Source organism: Phacochoerus africanus, chromosome 15 (assembly GCF_016906955.1).
Source record: "Phacochoerus africanus isolate WHEZ1 chromosome 15, ROS_Pafr_v1, whole genome shotgun sequence".
Taxonomy (NCBI): domain Eukaryota; kingdom Metazoa; phylum Chordata; class Mammalia; order Artiodactyla; family Suidae; genus Phacochoerus; species Phacochoerus africanus.
The window spans coordinates 141,580,575-141,604,242 of record NC_062558.1 but is presented as its reverse complement, the minus strand read 5'-3'; the positions used below and the strand labels follow the sequence as shown (position 1 = coordinate 141,604,242).

Genomic DNA, 23,668 nt, shown 5'->3' with positions numbered 1-23,668 from the left:
TCCGGTGTCTCCAGAGCAGCCGGGTGCTGGGTTCTGCCTCAGCCCCAGAGCTGGTTCCATCCAAGTTCTTCCCTCTCCACCTGGGGCCACGAGCGTGACACCAAAACCCCATCGCGCGTGACACACCTAGCACGTGTATGACATGGAAGAATTCCAATGCCCCCAGCCCGCTGCTGTGACCTCAGACCTGCTGAGCCAGGGCTGCCGGAGGGCTGGATCCCTCAGCCCAGAAAACGACAGAGTCTGGGCCCAAGTCTGCCCCGTCCCCTGTGCACCTGCCGCCTGTCCCTCTGAGCACCTGTCCTGAGCAGCCATCGGCTGGCCTCCCTCCTCCACGTCCTTTCCATGCTTGGGTCCCCTCGGGGGGCCCAGAGTCATTTCATCCCAGCCACTGGTCTTTGCTGTGCCCGCCCCCATCCCAGCACAGGAGGGCCCGGGCGGAAGACGGTTCCAGGAAAATGGGCTCTGGGTGAAGAAGCCAAGGGTCAGGCTGTGCCCCGGGCTGCGCGGCGGGGACAACCTGCGCCCCCTTCTCCCAGGCAGCGCAGCCGGGGCCATGAGCACTGTTGGTTAAGACACATGTGGCCTCCGCCTCTTTGCAGAGTTTATTTGCTCCAGCTGGGAAGGGGTCAGGGCTCCCAGGAGTCACCCCTGGGGTGGTAGATGTGGTCTCGGTCCTCCTCGGGTCCTTGAAGCACTTGGCGAGGTGGCAGCGCCCGGGCCCAGGGCCTGGCCTCCTCCTGGGCCTCCTGCAGCCAGCTGTGGTACAGGTGGTCACGGTCGGGCTCAGGGCCCCACTTGGGGCTTGGGACACGGTCCAGGGTGTCCTTGTTCCCTGCCAGGGCCTTGGCACCTACGGAAAGACAGGTGGAGGTGTGGCCTCATGGATCCCCCCGGCGTCCCCCCCAACGCACCCTGCCCTGGGCGGTGCCTGCCCTGACCTTCCTGCTGCTCCTGGGAGGCGACCTGGAGCAGCTGCTCCCACTGCTTGTCCTTCCCCAGAGGATCCACCAGCCCGGTGCTCCAGGCCCTGCGAGCACACATCTGCATCAGGCCCGCAGGCACAGCGGGAGGCCTGGGGCCCGTGCTGCTGCCCACCCCCACCAACCCAGACCCTTGGCCCAGGCGTTTCCCCCAAGCCCTCTCTGGTCCCCAGAAGGACCTTGTCGGTGAGAACAAGAGAAGACGTCCTGGCCCAGCCTGCAGCGGGGGTGAAGGGGACACTAAGTGGAGACCCTCTCAGGACCTGGGCCATGGCAACTGGGCTCCATGCTGGGCACAGGGCAGCCGAGCCAGGCCTGTGCAGCCTGAAGACCAGTGCCACGTCCTCTGGCCTGGCCATCTCGCATGGGTGCGGGAAGTGGGCACAGCTGGCTCAGAGGTGGCTCTGTGTTGCCTCGGCCTCGGGGCAGGCGCCACCCTGGAGGCTGCCAGGGGCAGGGGAGCTGGGAGTAGGGGCAGGCACCCTGGATCCTCCGGATCCTTGCTCTGCTCTGCTGTGATGGATTTCGGGCCTCTCTGTCGCCCCTTTGCCCCCCGCCCCCCCCCACGCTGCTGGGCAGGCTCTCCATCTCCCAAGGCCCCCAGTTCCGGGAAGGCCAAAGGGCACAGCAGGGGCTGCTGGCTGGGGGCACTCACTCTTCCGTGTCCTGCTCAGCGCCGGCTTTGCCTTTGATCTTGACGAGGGCCTGGGCAAGAGAGGTCACAGGTGTAGGCTCAGTGCGGTCCTCAGAGGGTCCCAGATCAGAGGGAAGCTGGGGAGAGGCCACTCCAGGGCCTCCGCGACCACACCTGCTGACTCCCTCCTCCCCCCGCCCCCACCGTCTGCCCCTCCTGGGCTCTCTGGGGAACTCAGGCCCACCCCCAGCTGGTAGCCTGAGGAAGGGGGTGGGTTCTGAGCCCATCCTTCCTTGTGGAGCCAGTGGGGCCAGGGGAACAAGTGAAGAAGGTGACTCAGTGGCCGTGACCAGTGCCCAGCAGCTATGGGACAGCCGTGCCAGACCTCCTGTCTCCCACGTATGTGGGGCCGAGTGGCCTGGACCCAGGGCTGGGGAAGAGCCTGGCTCCAGTGCCATCCTGGCCCCTGAGCAGCACTGCCTGTGGAGGAGCCCTGGGCTCCCAGGACAGGTGAGTGTCGTCAGACCCACGTCCCCACCTGAGTCACCCGGGAGCTTGGCGAGGCTTGTCCGTCCGGCCCCGCAGAGGGGCCTCTCCCCTCATCCTGAGGGTCCCCACACGCCTGTCCTGGGCCAGCAGGTGCCCTTTCTCCTCCTCCCCGCTGGCACAGCTGAGGGCAAAGCCCCAGGGAGGCTGGACGAGGGGCCCACACATACCTGGGGTGTTGGGGCTGAGCCTGCCTCTAGCAGCAACACAGCCACCAGGCTGGTGACCAGGAGGAGCCTGCGGGACCAGAGAGGAAAGTGAGAGGCAGGCGAGGGGTTCCCGTTGCCCCTTGACCTCCAGGCAGGACGCCGGGCTTGGCCAGCGGTGGTCCAGCTGCCGAGGCCTGGGGCTAGATCACAGTCAGGTCCACAGGTGGTGTATTGGCTCCCGTGTCACAGAGCAGGACACACAGGCACAAAGTGGTGCGACCTCCGCAGGCCCACGCCTGCTCCCCAGCGCTCAGACCAGGGGTCGCTCCCCTACCAGCCAGGGCAGCACCCCTAGCTCTGGACAGGCCCCACCTCGCAGCACAGCCACCCGCGTGGGGCAGGCGGTTTGCCCCTTGCCTTGCCCCACCAACAGGGTGGGAGGTATGTGGCTTTCTGTGCCCCAGGCTGTGGCCCTGGTGGGACAGGGGCACCACGCCCCCAGCCCCAAGGCCGTGGACAGTGGCTCCTCAGAGCCATGGGTAGGTGGCAGTGCCGGTCCCTACGTGGGGAGCCCAGGAGGGGGCGGGAAAGATGCGGAGCTCTGCCTGCCACACCCAGCCGGACCTCAGGGAGGTCAGGGACCAAGCTCCACAGGCTGGCGGTGATGGAGGGACGCAGCCGGGAGGAGGCCTCACCCAAGACGGCGACAGGAGAGCAGAGGACGGGGTGGGGGCACCAACACGGAGTGTTTGTGTGTGGGGGGGGGTATTGTGGTACACGTGTGCTTATGTGTGCATGCGGGGACACGTGGGAGTGTTGCGGTGCACAGGTGTGCATGTGCCTGCGTGTGTTTTGAGTTGTTAGGACAGCAGCCCTCCTCGCAGCGGAGCTGCCAAAGCGCCTGCTGAGCCCTCCTCACCAAACGGCCTCAGTTAGAGCCTGGATCCCTGGCAGACTCGGAGTCTTAAGCGGTCAGTCTGGAGTCGCCTGAGGAGCACAGGGGAGGTGGGCACCTGCCCCACGGTCCCCCTCCCCCAAGAAGGGGACCTCAAACAACCCAGCGCGCCTCCCTTCGCCAGTTTCCTCGCTCCTGCTCCTCCTGCTGCGACCGCCCCCGGAGCGCCTTCCTATCTGCTGATCAGACGCCACCTGATTCAAATCGAGTTTGGGTTTAATAATGTCCACACATGCAGGAAGCTGGCTGCTCTGCCGCTCCTTTCGATGCCACGGTGGCCCCAGTTCCCGCCTCACAAGGACCTTTGCTCCCTCCCTGGCTGACTGGGCACTTTGGAGCACAGGTGCCGGGCACAGCGAGGGGCTGAAGGGCACTGGGCTGGTGTGGTTCAGCTGCCCGGTATCTCCTGGCCAGTCCTGGGGCTGGGCAGGGGCGGGGATGGTGGCGGTGAGCAGAGGTGGCCTGGCTCTGGGCCCCTCCAGGCGGAGGGCTCTGGACCCAAGCCGGGGTTCCCAGGAGAAGCCCTGTCAGGAGGCGGGGACAGGCTCCGGCTTAGAGGAGGGACACTTCGGGGGATGGCCTCTGACCCCAGAGCGGACAGGCGCCCTGTGCTTCCCTGAGCCTCCCAGCCCAGCCCCCAAGGAGGCCTCCAGCCTCCCCCAGCGTCTCGACCCCCTCCCCCCATCAGTCACAGGCTCCTCAGGCCTGTTGCCCCCCCACCTCCTGTCTCCAGCGGCTCCCTGGGTGACTCTCCCCTGGGCCGAGGGACCCCAAGGGACAGATGCTCTCCCCCCCAGAGGGGCCCCCCGGGCGGCCTTTGGAGCTGGAGTCCAGACGCAGACCTGGGGGCAGCAGTCACTTGGGGAGGAGAGCCCCGTCCCCAAGCTGCATTTGCCCCAGGAAGAGCCAGGCAAAGACGGTTTGCAGACAGAGTGCCCCCCAGCTGAGCCAGGCTGCGGACCCGAGTGGCAGCACAGCCCAACTGGACCGCGTGGGGTCTGGGCTCGCGGGCGCTGGGCGTTACCTCCTCATGTCGCCGTCCCTTTCAGTGTGGAGGGTGCTCTGGGGACCGGTGGCTCCAGACTCAGGGGCCACAACCCAGGGTCCAGACGCTGCTCCTGCTCCTCCCTGCCTTCTCCTCTCAAGGTTTTATGGCCTCTCTGTGGGTGGGTCTGGACAGAGGTCAGGAGCCAAGGTGACCGGTTGCACCTGGCGGGCCCTGACTCCACCTGCCTGTCACACCCATGACCCTCCCTCTCCCAGCCCGACCTGACTCCACCCTCCCTCCCCCATCACTCCACGCGCTGGAATCCATGCCCTGCACCCCACCCAACAGTGTCCTGATGCTGCAGGGCCTCGGCTCGGTCACCTGGGGGACATCGGACTGACCACTTGGCTGGAAGCTGGAGGCGTCCGAGCCCACCCCGCCCGCTAGGCCCTCGGCCGCAGCTGCTGGAGCAGAGCTCCAAGCCGGCGAACCCAAGCAATATCTGACTCTCCAGCCAAAGATTTCATACGATTAGCATGCATAGTAGTTTTTAGAGTAAAAATACCCATCCACGGGCTGTACTTCCGACTGCGCAGAGCGCAAAGGACCTGTCACGGTCGGATCCCTGGTCCTCGCAGCCTTGCTACTCGAGCTCGGTGGCTGTGGTGCCCCAACCCCTTAAGAGCACATGGCAGATCCAATCCTTACACCGTCCTTATGAGGAATTATTCTAACAGCTTGACCTGCTTGTGCCAAACAGACAAGTCACATGCTCCTCCACGGGCCACAGGGCACCTGTCAACGTAGCTCTTCTCATCCGGACCCTCCAAGCAGCTTGAGGGGCTGTGGCCCCTCGAATCGCCTGTGGCGTCCCTCAGAGCTTCTATACTATTTCGCTTAGCAAACTCAAATTACCAATGTATTCACAGCAGAACCACCTCTGGAGCCCGTGGCCCACAAAGATCCCTGCCACCAACAGCAGCGGGTGACTCTTAGCAAGTCTCGCAACCTGGCCCTGCCCCCAACAACCAGCTTCACGGTACCTACTCCGAGTCCCCTAAAATTGAGTTCCCTTATGAGTTTCTGATTCATCTCTCCAGCCAAAACTTGACTTCCGGAGTTCTTGTTGTGGCTCAGCAGGTTAAGGACCCAACGTTGCATTTGTGAGGATTCAGGTTTGATCCCTGGCCTTGCTCACTGGGTTAAGGATCTGGTGGATGCAGCTCGGATCCAATGGCACTGTGGCAACAGGCCAACTCGAGCTCTGGCAGGGGAGCTTACATATGCCGCGTGCGTGGCCAGAAAAAGAAAAAAAACTTTCTTCCCTTTCCTGTCCCGTCTGACCTCGGTCCTGTGCTAACTGAACGCTAATCGACCGGAGTCAGATGACTAAGACTGCTGTTGCTGATAAGACTGAACACACCAAAACGGCTCTCCCAGATGCTGAGATTAAGTGCAAGCTCAGGTGGTTTCTCCAGGGCAAGCCCGGCTCCCAGACCTCCCAGCCATGGACCATGCAGCCTGAGACCGCAAACCGGAGAGAGCCTGACTCCGGAAGCTAAATTCAGAAATGCCTCAGAAGGGTGATTAATTGCATCTCCGTTCTTCCCCTTTAGAGGAACCCCCCAAAGGCCTCAGTGGTTAGAGGCCTCTCTGGGCGGGTCTGGCGCCCCGCAAGGGAACCCTCACTTTGCTGCAGACTCACTGGCAGACTTTGTTTCTGCTCCACGGCAGAAGCCCTCGCCCCACTGCAGCGCAGTCACCCACCTCAGGACCCCACATCGCCCCCCGGCAGGTCCACACACACACCGCGGCCTCACGCCTCTGTGCAATCACAACACAAGAAGGGAAGTGTATACATCACCCCAGCAGCATTAAAGCACCGATTCCATGGGAAACGCCCTCAGTGCTCTCCTGTTCCCATCACTCGTCACTCACCCAAGCTCCCGGGGGCCCAGAGATGGTAAATACAGCTTAACACAAACGTCAGCTTCTCGATCTAACCGTGGAAGCTCCAACCTTATCATTCACCAAAAAAGTGTGCAAGAAGGACGAAGTCGTGCCTCGTGCTTAACAGCGTGGCTTTCTCAAACTCGTAAGCGACTCAAGTAACCCACGGGTCTCAGAAACAAAAGCGGCGCAACTCCAAACAAAGGATCAAGTTTATCTGTCCCTTCTACACTAATCACACTCTATAAAGTTCTCAATTATAATCACCGCCTCCAACATCTCAAAAGCAACCTACACCCATTCGATGTGCAAAGCATCATCTCACGACTTTATCACCAGCTTAATTCTCACAACAATATCTGTTGACTCCAGCCAAGGAGTGCTTATGCCCAGCTGACGTCGAATTACCATTCAAACCCTAAAAACATCCACTGGTTTAAAGTCAGCCCATTCCTTGATGACAGCCGTACCAGGAAAGCTCTCACCACACACTCAGTGACGGACTCTCTGAACGACCTCAGAGCCAACAGTCAGGTTTGAAGGACCTCCTCATGTTTCCTGTCACCATACTAATGTGAGTTACTGCCAACAACCTTTTCCAACTTTTTGTCAGATGAGAAGGAGTTCAAAGGGTGCCTTTTTTATTACTGGATGGTGACATGGTCGAGCGGAAGCAACCACTGCTGTTGTCACACAATCCTGGGGACACGGGAATCTTACATCAGAAGCATGGTTCTCGCTCCACTGAAGCACCTGAGATTTACTGCAAATTTCATACTTATCTTCAATCATGATAACAGACTCTCAGTCGGACTTCTCCCGGCCCGAAGCAGGATATCTGCCCAGCCAGGACTTCAGCCGTGACCCCAGGCCAGCCCCAGCCCAGCTCCCCTCGAGGGCAGTCCGGTAGCAGGTGTTCATGCCCATTTCCAGCTGCCAACAGAGAGCAGTGGGCAAACGGTTAACACGGCACTGCCCGCCGCCCGAAACTGCCACAGACTGTCACCTTCTCAGCCCCAGTCAGCGAGGCCCAGAGCACTAACTGCTGCCCTCGACCGCCCCGGCCAGCGCGCCCGTGTATCTGCACTCGTGCCTTCAGCAAAGCCGCGCTGGGCACACGCTCCGAATCTGTTATTCACAGCCCACTGCGAGCAAGGTGCACGGAAAACAGGAGGTCTGTTTAAAGCAATGCCCTTGACCACGCCTCCCTCACCAGGAGATGGCTGCGTTCCCAGGAGCACCAGACCAAAGAGAACCCGCTGGCACAGCTCACAGGCTCGCCCCTCACAGCGGCCGGGCGCCTGGGATGCTCCTGCCCCTGGGATTGGGATGCCCCGCCCCCGCCCCGCCCCGCCCCGCCCCGGCCACGCCCAGGACTGGGCCCGGCCCGCCTCCGGCCACGCCACGCCCCGCGCCGCGCCGCACGCCGGCTTCTCTCAGCTCCGACCGAGAAGGGAACCCGCTCCTCCTCGATCCTCTTCGGCGCCTGTTACCAGGAAGTGTCTCCTCTGGATTCTTGGCCGCCGGCAACGGCCCCACAAATACCGACGCCTCAGGGTTTGAAACAACTGCTTTGCGGGGGCCCCTGCAGCCTTCCTCCCGGCACAAACCATCCGCCCTCAGACACAAGGTCTGAATCTGAGGATCCTTCCGACGTGCTCGAATTCTCCAACCTTCTGGATGCTTCCCGACTAGCACACCTCCCACCACGTGCCCGTCTGCCGGCATCACTGCCGCTCGATCTACCTGGACCAGAATATGCCCTCCCAAACACTCCCTCTTCCAAGTGAAAACCTCTGCACTCGTTTCAAACCCAAAGCCTGATTAAACTATTCCTCTCCTCCCGGGTGACACGTAGGTATAATCCTGGTTCCTGTCCCTGAGTAGCCTCCATCAGAGCCGGGACAGCGGGAGCCGCCGCCGCCACTCAAGGCCGCAGCTGTGCAACACAGCAGCGGCCGCCGCTTCCTCGCCAAAACCAGGGTCTTCAGGAGTCACTGGATCCCCCTCCCATTAAACTAAGACACAATCTTTACTCCTCATGCTTTACGACATAAAGGATCACATTATCCACCCCGGAGGAAATACACCTAACGCGGCTTTGTAAGAAATGCAAACCTCTGTAGCTGCAGCTGCTATAGAACCAAAACCGAATATTATCCCTAAATAAATTCAAAACCATTAAGCCCAGAAATGATCCACCAGAACGTGTTACAGCACCACATCCATTTCCACTCACATTCAGCCCAAACCTACCATAAGTAGGTGAAGGTTTTAAGGAAAAACTGCTAAAACTACTTAAAAATAGTACTTAGAGGGAGTTCCTGTTGTGGTGCAGTGGAAACAAATCCAACTAGTATCCCTGAGGATGCGGGTTCAATTCCTGGCCTCGTTCAGTGGATCGAGGCTCCTGCGTTGCCATGAGCTGCAGGTTGCCGATGTGGCTCAAATCCTGTGTGTTTGTGGCTGTCGGGTAGGCCGGCAGCTGTAGCTCCCATTCAACCCCTAGCCTGGGAAACTCCCTATGCCACGGGTGTGGCCCTAAAAAGAAAACAAAAACAAAAACAACTTAAATACAACGTAAGTCATCATCATTCTTACATGTAACCATGGCCAAGGCCGTGAAAAATCGTCATTGTATTTCAACTGTAAGGACACCAATTACCAACACTGGGAAATCCCAAGCGTTCATCAAAATTGTTAACACCCCATCTATTGATCTACCTGCCCCATCAAATATCTCATGATAATTCCAGTTCCCCGTTGGGTATTTGTTTACACAGCAGGGCTATTCCTAGCAACACGTCATACATCAGACCCAACCACTGCTCTCTCGTTCGTAACCGTAACCCGTATCTACTGACACATAAACTGTGGATGAATTACCTGATATTTACGTGCAAATGGACCTTCTCTTGGTTGCTTACTCGTCCTTGTTGGGAGAGGCCTGCCTATGCATCGCACACCTTCCCAGAGAGGCGGACCGTAGGAATCGGCCCGCTCTCGCCGGGCATAGCGGGGCACCGAGAGGCGGACTCGCCCCGCGGCTAAACACCCCGAGAAGCAACGTCATGACTGGGGTCCCCCCCGCAGTTCCTCACAGGGGCAGGGACGAGTCCAGGGCTCCGGGGAGGAGTCTCAGGGGGTGAAGCCAGGCCCCCTCGTCTCCCCTCCCACCTTACCCCGCTCACACTGCAGCTTCGGCAGTTCCTCCCCGGTCGCTGCCGCGGGGAACAGGCTCTGGAGTCCCACAGGAACCCCATCCTAGGTGGACATTTTCCGTCACATCCAAAGTCACAGTGAAAGCCTCTCGTGGGCCTTGTTCCTCTTTCTGGTCCTACTGATGCCGACCTCCGGACACCCAGACGGTTCCACCCACCTAACCTCTCAACACTCCCTTCCCGGCAAACCTGAAAGCTGCTGCTGTTTTTTGGTTTTTTCCTTTTTTTTTGTCTCTGAGGGATGCCCCGGCATATGGAGGTTCCCAGGCGAGGGGTCCAGTCTGAGCTGTAGCTGCTGGCCTACACCACAGCCACAACCACAGCCCCGCGGGATCTGAGCCGAGCCTGCGACCTACAGCATGGCTCACGACAATACTGGATCCTTAACCCACGGAGCGAGGCCAGGGATGGAACCTGCGTCTTTACGGATGCTAGTCAGGTTCATTTCCGCTGAGCCCCGACGGGAATCCCCAGAATGAGGCTTCTTACTCCCTGAGCAATTCTCCCATCCGGTTGCAGCAGACGGGGCGCACTCTCCTTAATCACCTCAGGCCCGTGTTCACAAATGTCCCAACACGAGGCACATCAAGCAAGGAGGTGTGGGAGCTCCCTGGTGGTCTAGGGGTTAGGATCCGGTGCTTTCACCACTGTGGCCTGGGTTCCATCTCTGCTGTGGGACCTGAGATCTCACATGAAGCCATTGTGTGCCACAGCCCACAAAACAAAACAAAAGGGAACAGTGGAGTATAACACCCCAACCTTCCAGCCAATGTTCATCCCGAGCACTAGTCGTGGACCTACTGATACTCACAGGAAGCAGAGGACAGCCCTTGGATCACCCGTTAACGGTCATCTGACACCTAGCATCTACCCTTAACTTCCTTCTAATTCTAGTCCTTATATCGCTAACAAGCGTCACTGAAAATAAATTCCTAAAATGCGGTTGTCGTCCATCTGTGATTACCCTGGCAGAGATCAGTGCCATGTGCCACGGAGAGACAGACCACAGACTTAGCCCAGGGAAATGGCGAGAAATAACCACTACCCTCAGGGGAGAACCCTCTAACCCAGAGTGGCTATAACATCTAATCTAGGACATCCAGGTTTTTCAATTAATTTTGTTTAATTTTAATTAATTAGGTTTAGAGAAAAATTGGGCGGAAAATACAGTTCTCACGGTAACCCCTCCCCTCCCGCTCATTCCCCTTTTCCCTCCTATTAGCTTCTCTCACAACAGGACGTTTACTCCAGCTGACGAGCCAGTTAAAGCATCTATTTTTCTGAAGTTAAGAACCCAACGAGCAGCCATGAGGATGCGGGTTCTATCCCTGGCCTCTGTCAATGGATTGAGGATCCGGCATTGCCGTGAGCTGCAGTGTAGGTCGCAGATGCAGCTCGGATCCCATGTTGCTGTGGCTCTGGTGGAGACCCACAGCTGCAGCTCGGATTAGACCCCTAGCCTGGGAACCTCCCTGTGCCACGGTGCGGCCCTAAAAAGACCAAAAAATAAATAAACTAAATAAAAATAAAAATAAAATTCTTTTTCAGAAAGCCAATACCCATTTATGATTAAGAAACAAACGAATGAACAACAAAAAAAAACCTTCCAAGGATGCAGGAATAGAAGGGAACTTTCTAAAACTGGTAAAAAGGCATGTAGAAGAATTCCCGTGGTGGCGCAGAGGAAACAAATCTGACTAGGATTCCTGAGGTTGTGGGTTCGATCCCTGGCCTCGATCAGTGGGTTAAGGATCTGGCGTCACCGTGAGCTGTGGTGTAAGCTGGCAGCTGCAGCTCCAATGCGACCCCTAGCCTGGGAACTTCCATATGTTGTGGGTGCGGCCCTAAGGAGAGAAAGAGAAAAAAAAAAAGGCATGTTGAAAACCCTAGAGTGATGACCGCCTCTGGGGCGAAGACCAGCAGCCTCTCCTTCGGGCCGGGAGAGGCAGGTCCCCGCTCACTGGTCAAGACTGAGCTGGGGACCCCAGCCTGCACAACAAGGCAGGACAGAGAACCATGCTTGACCTGGGATGGAAAAACAGCTGTCTTTATTTGCAGGTAATATGACCCCAAACTTGGAAAGTTTCAAGGAACCCAAAAAGAAATTACTAGAACTAAAGAAAGGCTTCAACAAGATCTCAGGATATGCTTTCCGTGCTACCCAGACAGGGGTCCGCACGGCCTTGTTCTTGAGTCCCGTCGTAGCCGAAAGGGAAACTGTCACAAAGTCCAGAGCCCTCGATGGCCCGCAAACCAAAGAGGAGGAAGTCCTCAAATTTCTGCAGCAGGGACCCCCCGAGGTGGCACCAACCTGGACGTCCCAAGGCAACCGTCCATCCACGGAAGGAAAAGTGACGGCTTCTCCTTCATGAATCTGAAGAGAACTTGGGAGAAGCGTCTGCTGGCGGCTTGTGCCACCGCTGCCCCCGAAAACCCAGCTCGTGTCGGGGTCAGATTCTCCAGGACCACTGGCCGTGAGCTGGGCTCAAGCCTGCTGCCCCTGGAGCCACTCCTGCTGCTGCCGCTTCACTCCTGGAACTTCCACGAACCAGGTCCGGGCAGTCTTCCAGGAGCCAAGACCTCTGGTGGCTACCAACCCCAGGTGACCACCAGCCTCTCACAGGGGCCTCTTCCGTGACAAGTCTCCGCCCTGTGCTGTGTGGACATTGCCATCCGGGCAGCAACGGGGAGCTCACTCGTGGGTCTGAACGTGGTGGGTGCTCAATCGCTCGGGAGGTTCTGCGCGTGCCTGTGTGGCACCAACTCCCGTGCACGCCCACGGGAGGCCGTGGCTGACCTCTACTTCTAGACAGATCCTGAAGAGATGGGAGAGGGTGAGCAGCAGCTGAGAAGGCTGTGACCAAGGAGGCCTTTCCGGGCGAATGGGCCGCTGCAGCCCCAGGTCACCGCTACTCACCTGCGGTGGCGGACGGGTGCCTCTGCGCCCACCCAGCTGTCCCCTCCTGGAGACTGAGGGCTCAGCCTGCCCCCGAAGACTGGTCTGCAGCTCCCTCTGCTCAGGCCACCGAACGGGTAGGAACAACCACTGAGGGGTCCACGTTGTTCTTAAAATGGAAATTGGAGGATGGAAAATAAACCGCTTCTACAATTGAAAGAAAGACCTCAGGATATAAGAGCAATATGTAAAAATCAGTTGCTTTTATATACTGTATAGCAATGACTAGTTTCAAATGAAATTAGAGAAAATCTTTCATCCATAATAGCATTGAAAATAAAATACGTTGGAATAAATTTAATGAACGAGAGTACAGGCTTGTGCTGAGAAAAAGCACAGATCTAAATAAATGGCGCCATTCCTGTTGTGGCTCAGCATGTTACGAACCCGACTAGTATCCAAGAGGATGCGGGTTCAATCCCTGACCGCGCTCAATAAGTTAAGGATGTGGCCTTGAAGGAAGCTTCGGTGTAGGTCACAGATGTGGCTCAGATCTGGTGTTGCCGTGCCTGTAGCATGGGCTGTAACTGTGGCATAGGCCAGCAACTACAGCTCTGATTCCACCTCTAGCCCGGGAACTTCCATATACCACAGGTGCGGTTGTAAAAAGAAAAAAGAACTTTAAGTCAAAATTCTGGGGGTTTTGTCTTTAGAGGGCTACGCCTGCGGCAGATGCAAGTTCCCAGGTTAGGGGTCGAATCGGAGTTGCAGCCGCTGGCCTACACCACAGCCACAGCAACTAGGGACCCGAGCCACATCTGCGACCTACACCACAGCTCACGGCACCACCAGATCCTTAACCCACTGGGCGAGGCCGGGGATCGAACCCACATCCTCATGGAGACAAGTCGGGTTCTTTACCACTGAGCCACAGGGGAACTCCATTTAAACTCAAAATTTATGTGTAGAAGCCCTACTTCCAGGGCCCCAGAATAAGACTGTATTTGCAAATATGGTCTTTAAAGGGACAATTCCGTTAAAATGAGATCCTCCGCTGGGCCCTCATCTATTCTGACAAATGTCCTTATAAGACAAAAAAGATTAGGACACAGACAAACCCAGAGGAAAAGCCTTTTGAAGACACAGAGAGAAGACAGCCATCTTCAAGCCAAGGAGAGAGGCCTCAGAGAAAAGCAGTGCTGCCTTGATATCCAGCTTCCATCCTCCGAATTCGGGAGGACGAAATTCCGGTCGTTTAGGCACCCAGTCTGCGGTGCTTTGCTCTGGCTGCCCCGGCAAATGAACACAGACGGAGGTGACAAAAGGAGAGACGCTAACGCGTGTGGAGGAGGCCGAGGGAAGCTGGAGCCTTCCGCACCACAGGGAGTGCAGCCACTTAGGAAAAAAGTTTAACATGTTCTTAAAAGCTCCTTGGGAACCACCACCCGACCTGGCAGCTCCACTCCTAGCCCTGTGTCCACGAGCCCAGTCCAAGAACATTCTCAGCCAAACCGGGACCGGTGCAGAGACGGCCACCTCCGTGGATCTCGGCAGGTCCACAGCGTGGACCACCAGTCCTCAGCAGCAGGCGGGACAGTGGCCTCTCCCTCCTCTGACAACGTGGGCGGGGCTGTGGAAGCCCCACGGCTGGGCTGAGCCCTGGGGGTCCCATGGACCCCGGCCCTCAGCAGTCGCTCACTCCGGCGGTGAACCCGCCTTCTCCATGGCAGCCACTGTGCAGGGCCTGGGGCCTAAGAGCCGCCAGGAAGGACAGGCTTTGCCCTGGGAAAGCTGACAACCCAGGGCCTTCAGACGCTGAGAAGCCAGGAGGAGGCCCTCTGGGCGGGGGCGGCCCAACCCAGCGGTATGTCAAGGACGCTGCCCAAAGCGGGCAGGGGGGCACGTCCGGGCGCCCCACGCACGAGCTGGTGCCTGAGCGGCTGGATGTGCCTGCGGGATGAGCAGCCACGGCTGGGGGTGCCTGTCCCTTGTGCAGTGCGGTGGTGCGAGTGTGTGAGGTGTGTGTGTGTCCGTGCAGTGTGTGTGTGAATGGCGTGTGTGTGAGGTGTGTATGAGGCGTACGTGTACATGAAGTATGCGCCCCGTGTGGACGTGGCTGGTGCGTCTAAGGGGGTGACAGGCTGGGGGTGGGGGGAGAAGGCTCGGCTCCAACGGGGTTCGCGTGGGAGGGGTGCAGAGGCAGCAGACACAGCGCTCCCCTCCCCCAGCCCGCGTCGCCCCGGCAACCGCAGCCTCGGTCTGGGGCTCGGCCCCTCCCCCGCTCCGCCCCAGCTGCGAAGCGTCTGGAAAAGCATCCTGCCTCCGCATCCTCGTCCTGCGACCGCATCCTGCCTGCCGCAGCTGCCGGTTGGAGACGCCTGTGAGCCATTTTCACATTTCTTCTTGGGGGAGCGGGGCAAATGTGTGCAGGGGTGTGCAAGTGCGTTGTGCGAGTATGCAGGTACATTGTGCAGATGTGCCTGGCGAGTGCGGGTGGGGGGGTGTTGCAGATATGCTGGTGTGTGTGCGTGGATATGCAAGGTGCGTGTGCAGGTGCGTGTCTGGGATTTGGGGAATGGGGAGGTGGTTGTCCAAACTGGGGTCCTCCTTAGGGGTCTCTGCTGACCCGAGCGTGGGGTGTTGTCCTCGGGGCTCCTAGAGGATTGGGGGCTTCCGGGGGCCAGTCCCTGCCTGGACGTTACAGAAGGGCTGTAGGCGTCCAGCCTTACGCAGACCTGACGTGCTCCCCGGATTCGGGTTCTCAGTAGAGTGGAGCATCTGGGGGTAGGGGTGGGGGCGGGGTAGAACTGCCGGACATCAACGTCCCCCCGCCCCCGTGGTGACTGCAGCCCCTTCCCTGCAAGCCACCTCCACCTCTGTTCAGAGCCAGTGGGAGCTGGGAGTCCCAGAGTTGGGGAGGGGGTGCCCGCTCCAGGACCGCTTCAGCTCTGCCTGAGGGGGTTGGGGGAGGCAGAAGGGGCATCGGACGGACCAGAGCACGGAGAAGCGCTGCTGGCACCAGGAGCGGGCGGCAGTGGTGAGGGAGGCTGCGTGTCAGGCGGGAGGTGGCCAAGAAACAGGGGAAGGCGTTTGTCCAGAACCACCTGCGCAGCTAGGTGCGGGGCCACAGGTGGCTGGTACGTGGGAAGCTGAAGCTGGATGCAGACCTGCACCTCCCCCCTCCTTGCCCCTGGCCTGGACCTCTCAAGGATGGGCCGGTGCCTGCGGTCCACCTACCCTTGAGCCAGTAGCCAAACCCACCATCCACCTGCCGGGCAAGGGGTTGGAGGCCACTTGGGCGGGGGTTGCGGCTGGGCCGGCAGGGGGCGGCAAGGGGTTGGGGGCTCAACTGGGTTTCAGCAAAGTGCACGGGCCCGCTGAGCTCCGGTCATACGCATGCCCAGCGTGCACAGGATGCCTGTGCCTGGCCGGTACGTGCCCGTGCCAGCGCGCACTGGCGCAGCCCTCTGAGTGACGCAGCATCCCAGAGCGGTGTGTGTGTGTGTGTGAAAGTGAGTCTGTGACGTAACCTGCAACCGAGCTTCCCGCGGACTTTCAGCGAAGGGTCCGTGCCCTCCCATCCATCCACCCATCGGACCATCACCACAGAATCACTGCGCATCCTGTACCCCCACCCCAGGCCCCACAGAGGAGACGTGCACCGCCCCCAGCCCAGGAGTCCACAGCGGATGCGGAGCAGTCGAAGACGCAATTACAGCGCAGGGTGGAGGGAGGGGGCCGGTGGGAGGAGTAGGGAAGACCCCTCCAATCCCACGGAGCTCGGGGTCTACGGTGTGAAGGGGCCCAGCCAGCCTTCCCAGAGGGGCCGCAGGACAGCGAAGGAAAGGAATGTTGCCGGGGGGAGGGTTGGGGGGAGGGGGGCGTTCTGCTTGGGGCAAGGGGCCCAGAACCAGACGCTCAGGTCCACTGATCCCCCGAAGGCTTCTTTTCTTCGGGAAGACGGGTCTTTGCGAGCCCGTCTCTGTTGCCACGGAAACGCAGGGTGACGTGGAAATCACGTCGAGTCAGAGGAGTTGGCGCTGACGTTGGGCTCCAAGAGATCCCATAGGTGGAGCTTCCTAATGGGGAGGGGCCTCCTGCGGTGGGTGGGGGGAGGAAACCTAAGCCTTCGGCCTTCGGAGGCGTGGCCACCAATTTTAGATGGATGGGTTTGCGGGGCTGCGAGCTGCGCCCCCTCTGCCCCTCAGAGCTGGCGTAGGTAAATCGCACTTGGGTTTGCAAGTCACCGGCGCATCCGCTGTGTGAAGGCTCCTTGTCCATCTCTGCCTCGTAGAGCGCGGACGTCATATGTCCCCGAGGAGAGCGGTTGATGGAGCGCCCACCCGCCTGGGGCAGGCGCTCAGGTGTCCGCACGCCACCCACAGGCTGAGTCCGGGTCTCAACCCAGCACAGGAAGCGGCCTCCAACCTGGGGGTGGGCGTGGGGGCGCTTTGCTGCTCAGTGAGGACCCGAGGCGAGGACCACACATCGAGCAAGAGGCCCCGCTCAAGATCTTCAGCGGCCCCTCCCCCGCGGGCGCCCGGGGAGTCCACGACGGGGCGGACCCTCTCTCAGCCCGGGTCTCGGGGCCTCCCACCCGCCGACAGGAGCCGCCCCCAGTGCCCCTGCCCAGCGCCTCCCACACACCATCCTGCACGTCTGTCTGTCTCTGCTGCTGCGCAGGGCCCCCAACTCTGCGTTCCCACCTGGCCTGCCCACACCGGAACCCACAGCAGGGCCTGGCCGCTAGAGCGTGAGAGCGGTCACTTGCAGGCCTGGCAGGCACCTCGGGTGGGACGGTTGATGGAGAGGTCACTCGAGACAGAAGTTTGGGGGTTCAGAGGCGGAGCAGACTTTGCAGGGTGGCTGCGTGCAGTGGGAAGAGGGGCCGCGGCGGAGGCCAGGGCGGAAGGCCCAGACGGTGGGCTCTGCCCTTCGCCCCAGAGGGTCCGCACGAGGAAGGGGACGGAAAGGCTCAGGTGTCAAGCGGCGGACACCCTGTCCGGGCCCTTTCCTAAGGGAGCACCTCGCACGGCTGTGCCTCTGTTATCTGTCCGCTGTCCTTTCGGTGTTGGTTTTGTTTGTTTCTAACCTTTTTTGTTGTGACATCTAATAAACTCAGAAGAGGACACAAAGCAAAGGTGCAGCCTCAGGGCCAGTTGTAAGTGAACCCACCTCCCCCATCCAGGTGAAGCAGAAGCCCCACCCCGCGCCCAAGGGCACCTCGGGGTTCAGCAGACCCGGGGGGCATTGCGCGGATCGCAAGCCGCAGCGGCAGGACGGGGTCCTCAGGGGGGTTGCGATGAGCTGGACGCCTGGCAGACAGAGTCCTCCCCGCGGTCTTTCCCAGCACGTCCTGAGTGTGGTCCGCCCTCCGTAGAAAATTACAGTGCTGGTCAGTTTCACACGGAAAAATTCTTCTTGGAACTTTGATTGGGATTTATTGATTCTATAGGTATACTTTTAGGGGAAATGACATTTTAAAACATGGAACCTTCCAGAATCCATGACCATATCCTTCCTTCCCATTTATTTAAGGAATATAGGGAATTTTTTGTCATTGTTGTTTCAGTCAATAATGTGGTTTTTTTTGTTTTGGGTTTTTGTTTTTGTTTTGTTTTTTTTTTTGCTGATCCCAAAGCATGCAGAAGTTCCCCAGGCCAGTTCCTGGCATGGCTCAACAGTGACAAACCTGAAGACACGGGTTCCATCCCTGGCCTCACTCAGTGGGTGAAGGATCTGACATTGCCATGAGCTGTGGTGTAGGTCACCAACACGGCTCAGATCCTGAGTTGTGGCTTTGGTGTAGGCTGGCAGCTGTAGCTCAGACTCAACCCCTAGCCTGGGAACTTCCATATGCCACAGGTGCAGCCCTACAAAGACCAAAAAAAAGTATTAATTTCTCTGTCACTGATACTTAGAATAGAATTGATTTCTGAATACCTTAAAACCTGCTCAACACACTTTCCAATCCATATACTTTATCTGCAGATCCTTTGGGATATTCAACACACAAAAGCTGCCTGATCCGTGAATGAGAGCGTTACCTGATCTAGTCCAGGCCTTGCCCCTCTTCCTTCTTTGTCCCGTCCTGTAGGCTGTGACTTATCATCGACGTGATTTGTCCAGCTATGTCCCCTTCTCCTAAAGGCAGAGCTTTCTCTGATCACATTCAGTAAGATTTGCTGTGGGTTGTTGTGATATAACCTTCATCAAATTAAGGCAGATTTCTGCTCTTAGTGTTCTAATTGACTTTTTTAAATAGTAAACAAATATTCAGCTTTTTCTTTGTTTTCTTTTTTGGTCTTTTTAGGGGCACTTCTGCGGCATATGGACGTTCCCAGGCTGGGGGTCAAACTGGAGTTGTAGCCGCTGGCCTACACCACAGCCACAGCAAGGCAGACTCTGAGCCCGTTTGCAACCTCCACCACAGCTCATGGCAACGCTGGATCCTTAACCCCCGGGGCAAGGCCGAGGATCAAACCCGCGTCCTCATGGATACCAGTCGGGTTCGTTAACCACTGAGCCATGATGGGCAGGCCGAGTTTTTTCGTTTTTTAAAGTTTCATTGAAGTTGATTTACGACGTCGCGATCATTCCTGCTGTACAACAAGGGATTCAGCTGTACAAGCTCACACGCCCGTTCTCTTTCAGATTCTCTTCCTGTGCAGATCACACAGAACACTGGGTCGAGTTCTCTGTGCTCTACAGATGTTGAATCTGACCAGATACTTTCTCAGCTACTATTGAAGTTGATCAGATGATTTTTCCCCTTTATTCTGTTCATACGGTGAAAATACAGATTGCTTTTCAGGTGTTAATTTCCAAAAGACACGCAGCCTTTTCATCGTGCTGGATGCCACATGCTGTCTTTATCCCTGGGGCCTTGGCACTGGCCCTGGTGGGTGGCGTGGCCTGGCGTCTGCTCTCCCATTGTGCTTGCCGAGCTCTGCGAGGCTGTGTTGAGCTCACAAGCCAGGGCGTGTGTTCCCTTGTTCTCTCCGGAGGAGTTTTGTCTGACATTTGCTCTGTTTCCTCCGTGAGATAGTAGAATTCAGGGGGGATGCTGCCTGGGCCTGCAGGTCTTTGTTGGAAGGTTTTCATGATAGATTCAGCTTCTTAGTGGACGTGAAATTAGGGGAAGCTTTGCCTTCCCCCTGGCCATGCAGCTCCCTCCCAGTGCTGCTCTTGCCAGGGCAGTCACAGCTCCCGGGAGGGTCCAGCCCCTGCACTGCTCTGTGGAGTCAGCGCTTGGACTTCCTCACCAGCAGCCCCCTTCTGCAGCTCTCTGTTACCTTCCCGCACCTCCAATGGAGTTGCCAGATAAAACAGAGGACACCCAATTAAATTTGAACTTCAGATAGACAGCGCATAATTTTTCAGTCTGTGTGTGTCCTATACTGCATACTGCATGGATGGATTACAAAAAGCAAAAGCATCTGTTACTTATCTGAAATTCAGATTTAGCCTAGTGTCCTGTACTTTTCTGCTAAGTCCGGCCCCCCTTACTCTCCAGGCTTCTATCTGGGATTGTTCTCTGTGGTTGCAACAGCAGGTCTTAGACCGTCACCTGGAGCAGACCAGCCAGTGGAAGCCTCTGTGGCTGCTGTGCATCTGGGCAGTCACCAGTCAGAGGCACTATCGCCTGCATGACTTTTTTTTTTTTTGCGGTACCCACAACATGCGGCACTTCCTGGACCAGGGATTGAACCCACACTATAGCAGCGACAATGCTAGATCCTTAACCCACTGAGCCACCAGGGAACTCCTTGGTCTGCGTGACTGTGGACACCCAGAGGGAGCCCATGGGCAGGAAGGGACTAGAATCCTGTGGCTGGACTCTCCTGGTCTGCCCTGGGGAGACTGGCCTGGCCACTCTGGACCCGGCTTTGTCGTGAGAAGTATCGGGGCCAGCCTGGGCCCTCTCACTCCAGAGCCATGGTGTGGACATCTGCTAGGTGGCCAGTGGGCAGTGTCCAGGTGGCCTGTGTCTGCCTTTGGACAGGTCGAGGATCACCGTCCACCATGGTGAGGCTGAGCTGCAGCTTCGGGAAGTCAAGCAAAGACTCGGGGGACCTGGATGGGGCCGCCATGGACAGCGTCCCTCTGATCAGCCCCCTGGACGTCAGCCAGCTCCAACCATCCTTCTCCGACCAGGTGAGAGGCCTCCCTGGAGACAGAGGGCTGTGGGTGAGGTCCGTTTAGGGGCGACCTCCTCCAGGGGCAGCAGAGCAAAGGAGGAAGGGCCTGGCTGAGCCCCAGCCACCCAGAACCGCTCTCTCCTCATCTGGGAACTGGGCTAAACTGGCCACACACCGTCCCACAGATGGCATCCAGCTTGTTTGCTGTCCAGCAGGGGCTCAGCAAGCAGAGAGCCCGCCCTTGCTCTGCTGGACATACTCGGTCTTGGGTCAGGACCTGAGACGGGGTCCCTGGGCAAGCGATGGCTGGAGGGGTTCCTCTCAGAAGGCATCTGTAAGAAGCTCAGCTCGGGCACAGCCTTGCCTGACCCGCCCTGAGCTCCGGAGCAAGAATGGCACGAGGAGCTGTCAGCTGTCAGCAGCTGTCAGCTGCTGACTAGGCCAGGGGGCACTGCCCAGGAGTCACTCCCGGCCGAGGGCACTCCCCTGGCAATCCATGTGGACTTCAGCTGTGCCTGCTGCAGTTCGGGACCTGGTTCCCCAAGGACACTGTGGGAAGCCTTCGTCCTTGTCCTTCAGAAGCAGACACGGGGCGCAGAACCACATCTGCCTGTGCCCCATGTAGTAGAGGCCTTAAGACCCTGGGATCCAGAGGAGAAGTCTGGGTGCGCTCCCTGGAAGAGGGCCCCGAGCTATGGAGCCATCGAAGGGCTATAGCTCCTGGGAGAGCATCCTTAGAGCCTAAGGCAGCCAGCAGACTGGAGGGCCCTCTCCGTGGTCTGGCCAGCCCTGCGCTTCCACGGCCCCAGCAGGACTCCCCTGTCTCCCCTCCCCGGGCCTCAGCTGGTGGGCACTGGAGCCCTGCCGCCAGCACCCACGCCCGCGGGTAGCAGACCCCGGCCCCCCTCCCTCCCAACCCGCTCCGTCCAGAGTCTCCTGGGTCATCTCTTCCCACAGGTGGTCATTAAGACGCAGACGGAATACCAGCTGTCCTCTGCGGACCAGCCCAAGAAGTTCTCTGACCTGGAGGCCCAGAAGCTGAGCGGCAACCCCCTGGAGGACGGGCGGGGCAGGGTAACCCGACTGTCTGTTCCTGGGGACTCAGGGCCGGGAGGAGGAGCGGCAGCGGCACGTTGCCGCACCCAGACTCTGAGCTTCGCCCCCACCTCCCTCTCCTCTCGCACCTGCCCCCCCAGATGCCCACAGGGCGGATGATCGCCTTCACCATGGCGCTCCTGGGCTGCGTGCTGATCATGTACAAGGCCATCTGGTACGACCAGTTCAGCTGCCCCGACGGCTTCCTGCTTCGGGTAAGGCCGTCGACCCGTGCCTGAGGCGGGGGAGGGCAGTAAAGCCCTGCAGGCGGAGGCCCAGCAAGGGGCCCACGGGGCTGGGGGGGGGGGTCCTGTGGGAGGAGGGGTGCCACCCCCCCATCCCCGGGGAGACGGGGTGTCTCCAGCTCTGGGGGACACGGCCTGCAAAGGCCCTAGTGCTCGTCACCTCCCAGGCACGTTGGAGTCCTATATCTTTAGAAAAATAAAAATAAGAGGTGTTTGAGCGAGGTTTCTTTTCGTGTCATTTAAAAGGTAAAGGTGCAGGCAGGACGTGCAGAAAGAAGGTGCAGGAAGGTTGTGCAGGAAAGAGGTGCAGGAGGGACGTGCAGGCAGCCCGAAGGTGCTGCTGTGCCCTGGCGCACTGCCCTTGGGGTGCCCGCGGCAGGGTGTGGGCAGGAGGACTTCAGGGTTCTCGATGCTGGGCCAGCATGTTCCTCAGCCTGCCTTCCTCTCTTAACTTGGCTTATGGGCATGTTTATCATTTCCAGTGTATATTTTAAAGCCTCTGAGTTTTCAGTGGACAAGTGCTCCCCCTTCCGCGGTGGCGTCGGCGGGGGCAGCTCTCCCCGCAGAGGCCTCGCTGGTCCCAGGGTTCGAACGGCGCGCCGGGATCCCCTCGGCGTCCACCGCGGGCGCCCTCTCCTGCCCTCTGTCCTGAGGAGGCGGGACCACTAGCCTTCTGAGCGGGCCTGGCTCTCCCTGGAGCCCCCAGTTCCGATCGGGAGGCGGACCTTTGGTGGCTTGAAATTACAGCAGAAATACAAGGATTTAGGGGCCCCGCGAATGGCATCACTGAATTGCTCCAAAGCAGAAAGGACGGGAAGGCCCAGAGGGGACCTCCCGCTTCGTGGCTGAGGTCGGTGAGGACAATTCACCCCGCCCGGCACACCAGCGCCCCGAGGGGCCGCCGCCCCCGCGCCCTCCCCAGCCCCGGGCCCTCCTCCTGGCGTCCGGCCCCTCACCTGCCCCCTCCCGCAGCACAAGATCTGCACCCCGCTGACCCTGGAGATGTATTACACCGAGCTGGACCCCGAGCGCCACCGCAGCATCCTGGCGGCCATCGGGGCCTACCCAGTGGGCCGCAAGCACGGCACGGAGACGCCATGGCTGGCGAACTACCACGCCTTCAAGGAGGTGCCCAAGGCGCGCGCCCGGCCGGGCGCGGTGGCGGTCACCGAGCCCTCGCGAAAGCCCTCTGGGAAGCCCTCCGGCAAGGCCTCCGCGCCGGGAGAGAAGGAGGCGGCGCAGAAGGTGGAGGGGAGCGCGCCTCCCCCAACCCCTCAGTGACGGCCCGGGCGCCAGTGGCCCGCCCGGGTAGGTGTGCCCCGGGGGAGGTGTGGCCCGGGTAGGTGTGCCCCGGGGGAGGTGTGGCCCCGGCGAGGTGTGGCCCCGGGGAGGTGTGGCAGGCACCCTCCTCCCTACCCCCTACTGGGGGGCCGACCCAGTCCGCTGGAGGCTTACTGGATGCGGCCGGACCGAGCGACCCCAGGGAAGGCATCTGAGCGCCCGGGAGGGGCTTGGGCAGGGGGAGGGGCAGGATGGGGGTGGGGGAGCGGGCGGGGGGCGGGGGACTGGAGTGGGGGGGGGCGGGGCTGGTGGCTGGTGAGCCGGAGCCGGGCGGGCGGAGTTCAGCCTCGCCGTTTTTCCCCCGCAGGTGGGCCATGGGGGGTCTTGTGCCGCCCCGCCGTGCCGGCTCTCACCCCTTCGTCCCTCTGTCACCGCGGCACCTCAGCCGGCACCTCCGATGGTCCTCGCCGGACTCTCTCCCCGCTGTGGTTGTGCCCCCGCTCCCAGGCCCCCTCCCTGACGCCCCCGCCGTGGACCCTCTAGCGCTGCCGCTTTTCTCTAAATAAAGATCCCCATCCACCTGG

The 23,668-nt window shown here is 59.5% G+C and overlaps 2 protein-coding genes across 3 annotated transcripts; one reads left to right on the top strand and one right to left on the bottom strand.

Moving 5' to 3' along the window:
- Nucleotides 1–582: 582 nt before the first annotated feature.
- On the bottom strand, nt 583–4,518 carry PRAP1 (proline rich acidic protein 1). The gene is made up of 5 exons (XM_047760316.1): nt 4,292–4,518; nt 2,334–2,400; nt 1,639–1,688; nt 942–1,030; nt 583–853 (listed from the first exon to the last, which is right to left on the bottom strand). Exons 1-5 carry the CDS (start codon nt 4,297–4,299, stop codon nt 630–632), a joined length of 438 nt encoding a protein of 145 aa, XP_047616272.1. The 5' UTR covers nt 4,300–4,518; the 3' UTR covers nt 583–629.
- A 10,048-nt stretch (nt 4,519–14,566) lies between these two features.
- CALY (calcyon neuron specific vesicular protein) lies at nt 14,567–23,668 on the top strand. 2 transcript variants are annotated; one of them, XM_047760307.1, is made up of 6 exons: nt 14,567–14,702; nt 20,328–20,479; nt 21,421–21,537; nt 21,660–21,773; nt 22,776–23,111; nt 23,452–23,668. In XM_047760307.1, exons 2-5 carry the CDS (start codon nt 20,348–20,350, stop codon nt 23,082–23,084), a joined length of 672 nt encoding a protein of 223 aa, XP_047616263.1. In that variant the 5' UTR covers nt 14,567–14,702; nt 20,328–20,347; the 3' UTR covers nt 23,085–23,111; nt 23,452–23,668. The 2 variants fall into 2 exon arrangements, with proteins under 2 accessions (XP_047616263.1, XP_047616262.1); XM_047760306.1 differs by lacking the exon at nt 14,567–14,702 and having other exon boundaries at nt 20,069–20,479.

Bases quoted from the DNA above. Each gene is read 5' to 3' on its own strand.
- PRAP1 (XM_047760316.1), bottom strand. The intron at 1,689-2,333 runs GTATGTGTGGGC...TCTCTTGCCCAG, and splicing joins GCTCAGCCCCAACACCCCAG to GCCCTCGTCAAGATCAAAGG. The intron at 1,031-1,638 runs GTGAGTGCCCCC...GTGTGCTCGCAG, and splicing joins GCTGAGCAGGACACGGAAGA to GGCCTGGAGCACCGGGCTGG.
- CALY (XM_047760306.1), top strand. From the start codon at position 20,261: ATGGTGTGGACATCTGCTAGGTGGCCAGTGGGCAGTGTCCAGGTGGCC. The intron at 20,480-21,420 runs GTGAGAGGCCTC...CTCTTCCCACAG, and splicing joins AACCATCCTTCTCCGACCAG to GTGGTCATTAAGACGCAGAC. The intron at 21,538-21,659 runs GTAACCCGACTG...CTGCCCCCCCAG, and splicing joins TGGAGGACGGGCGGGGCAGG to ATGCCCACAGGGCGGATGAT.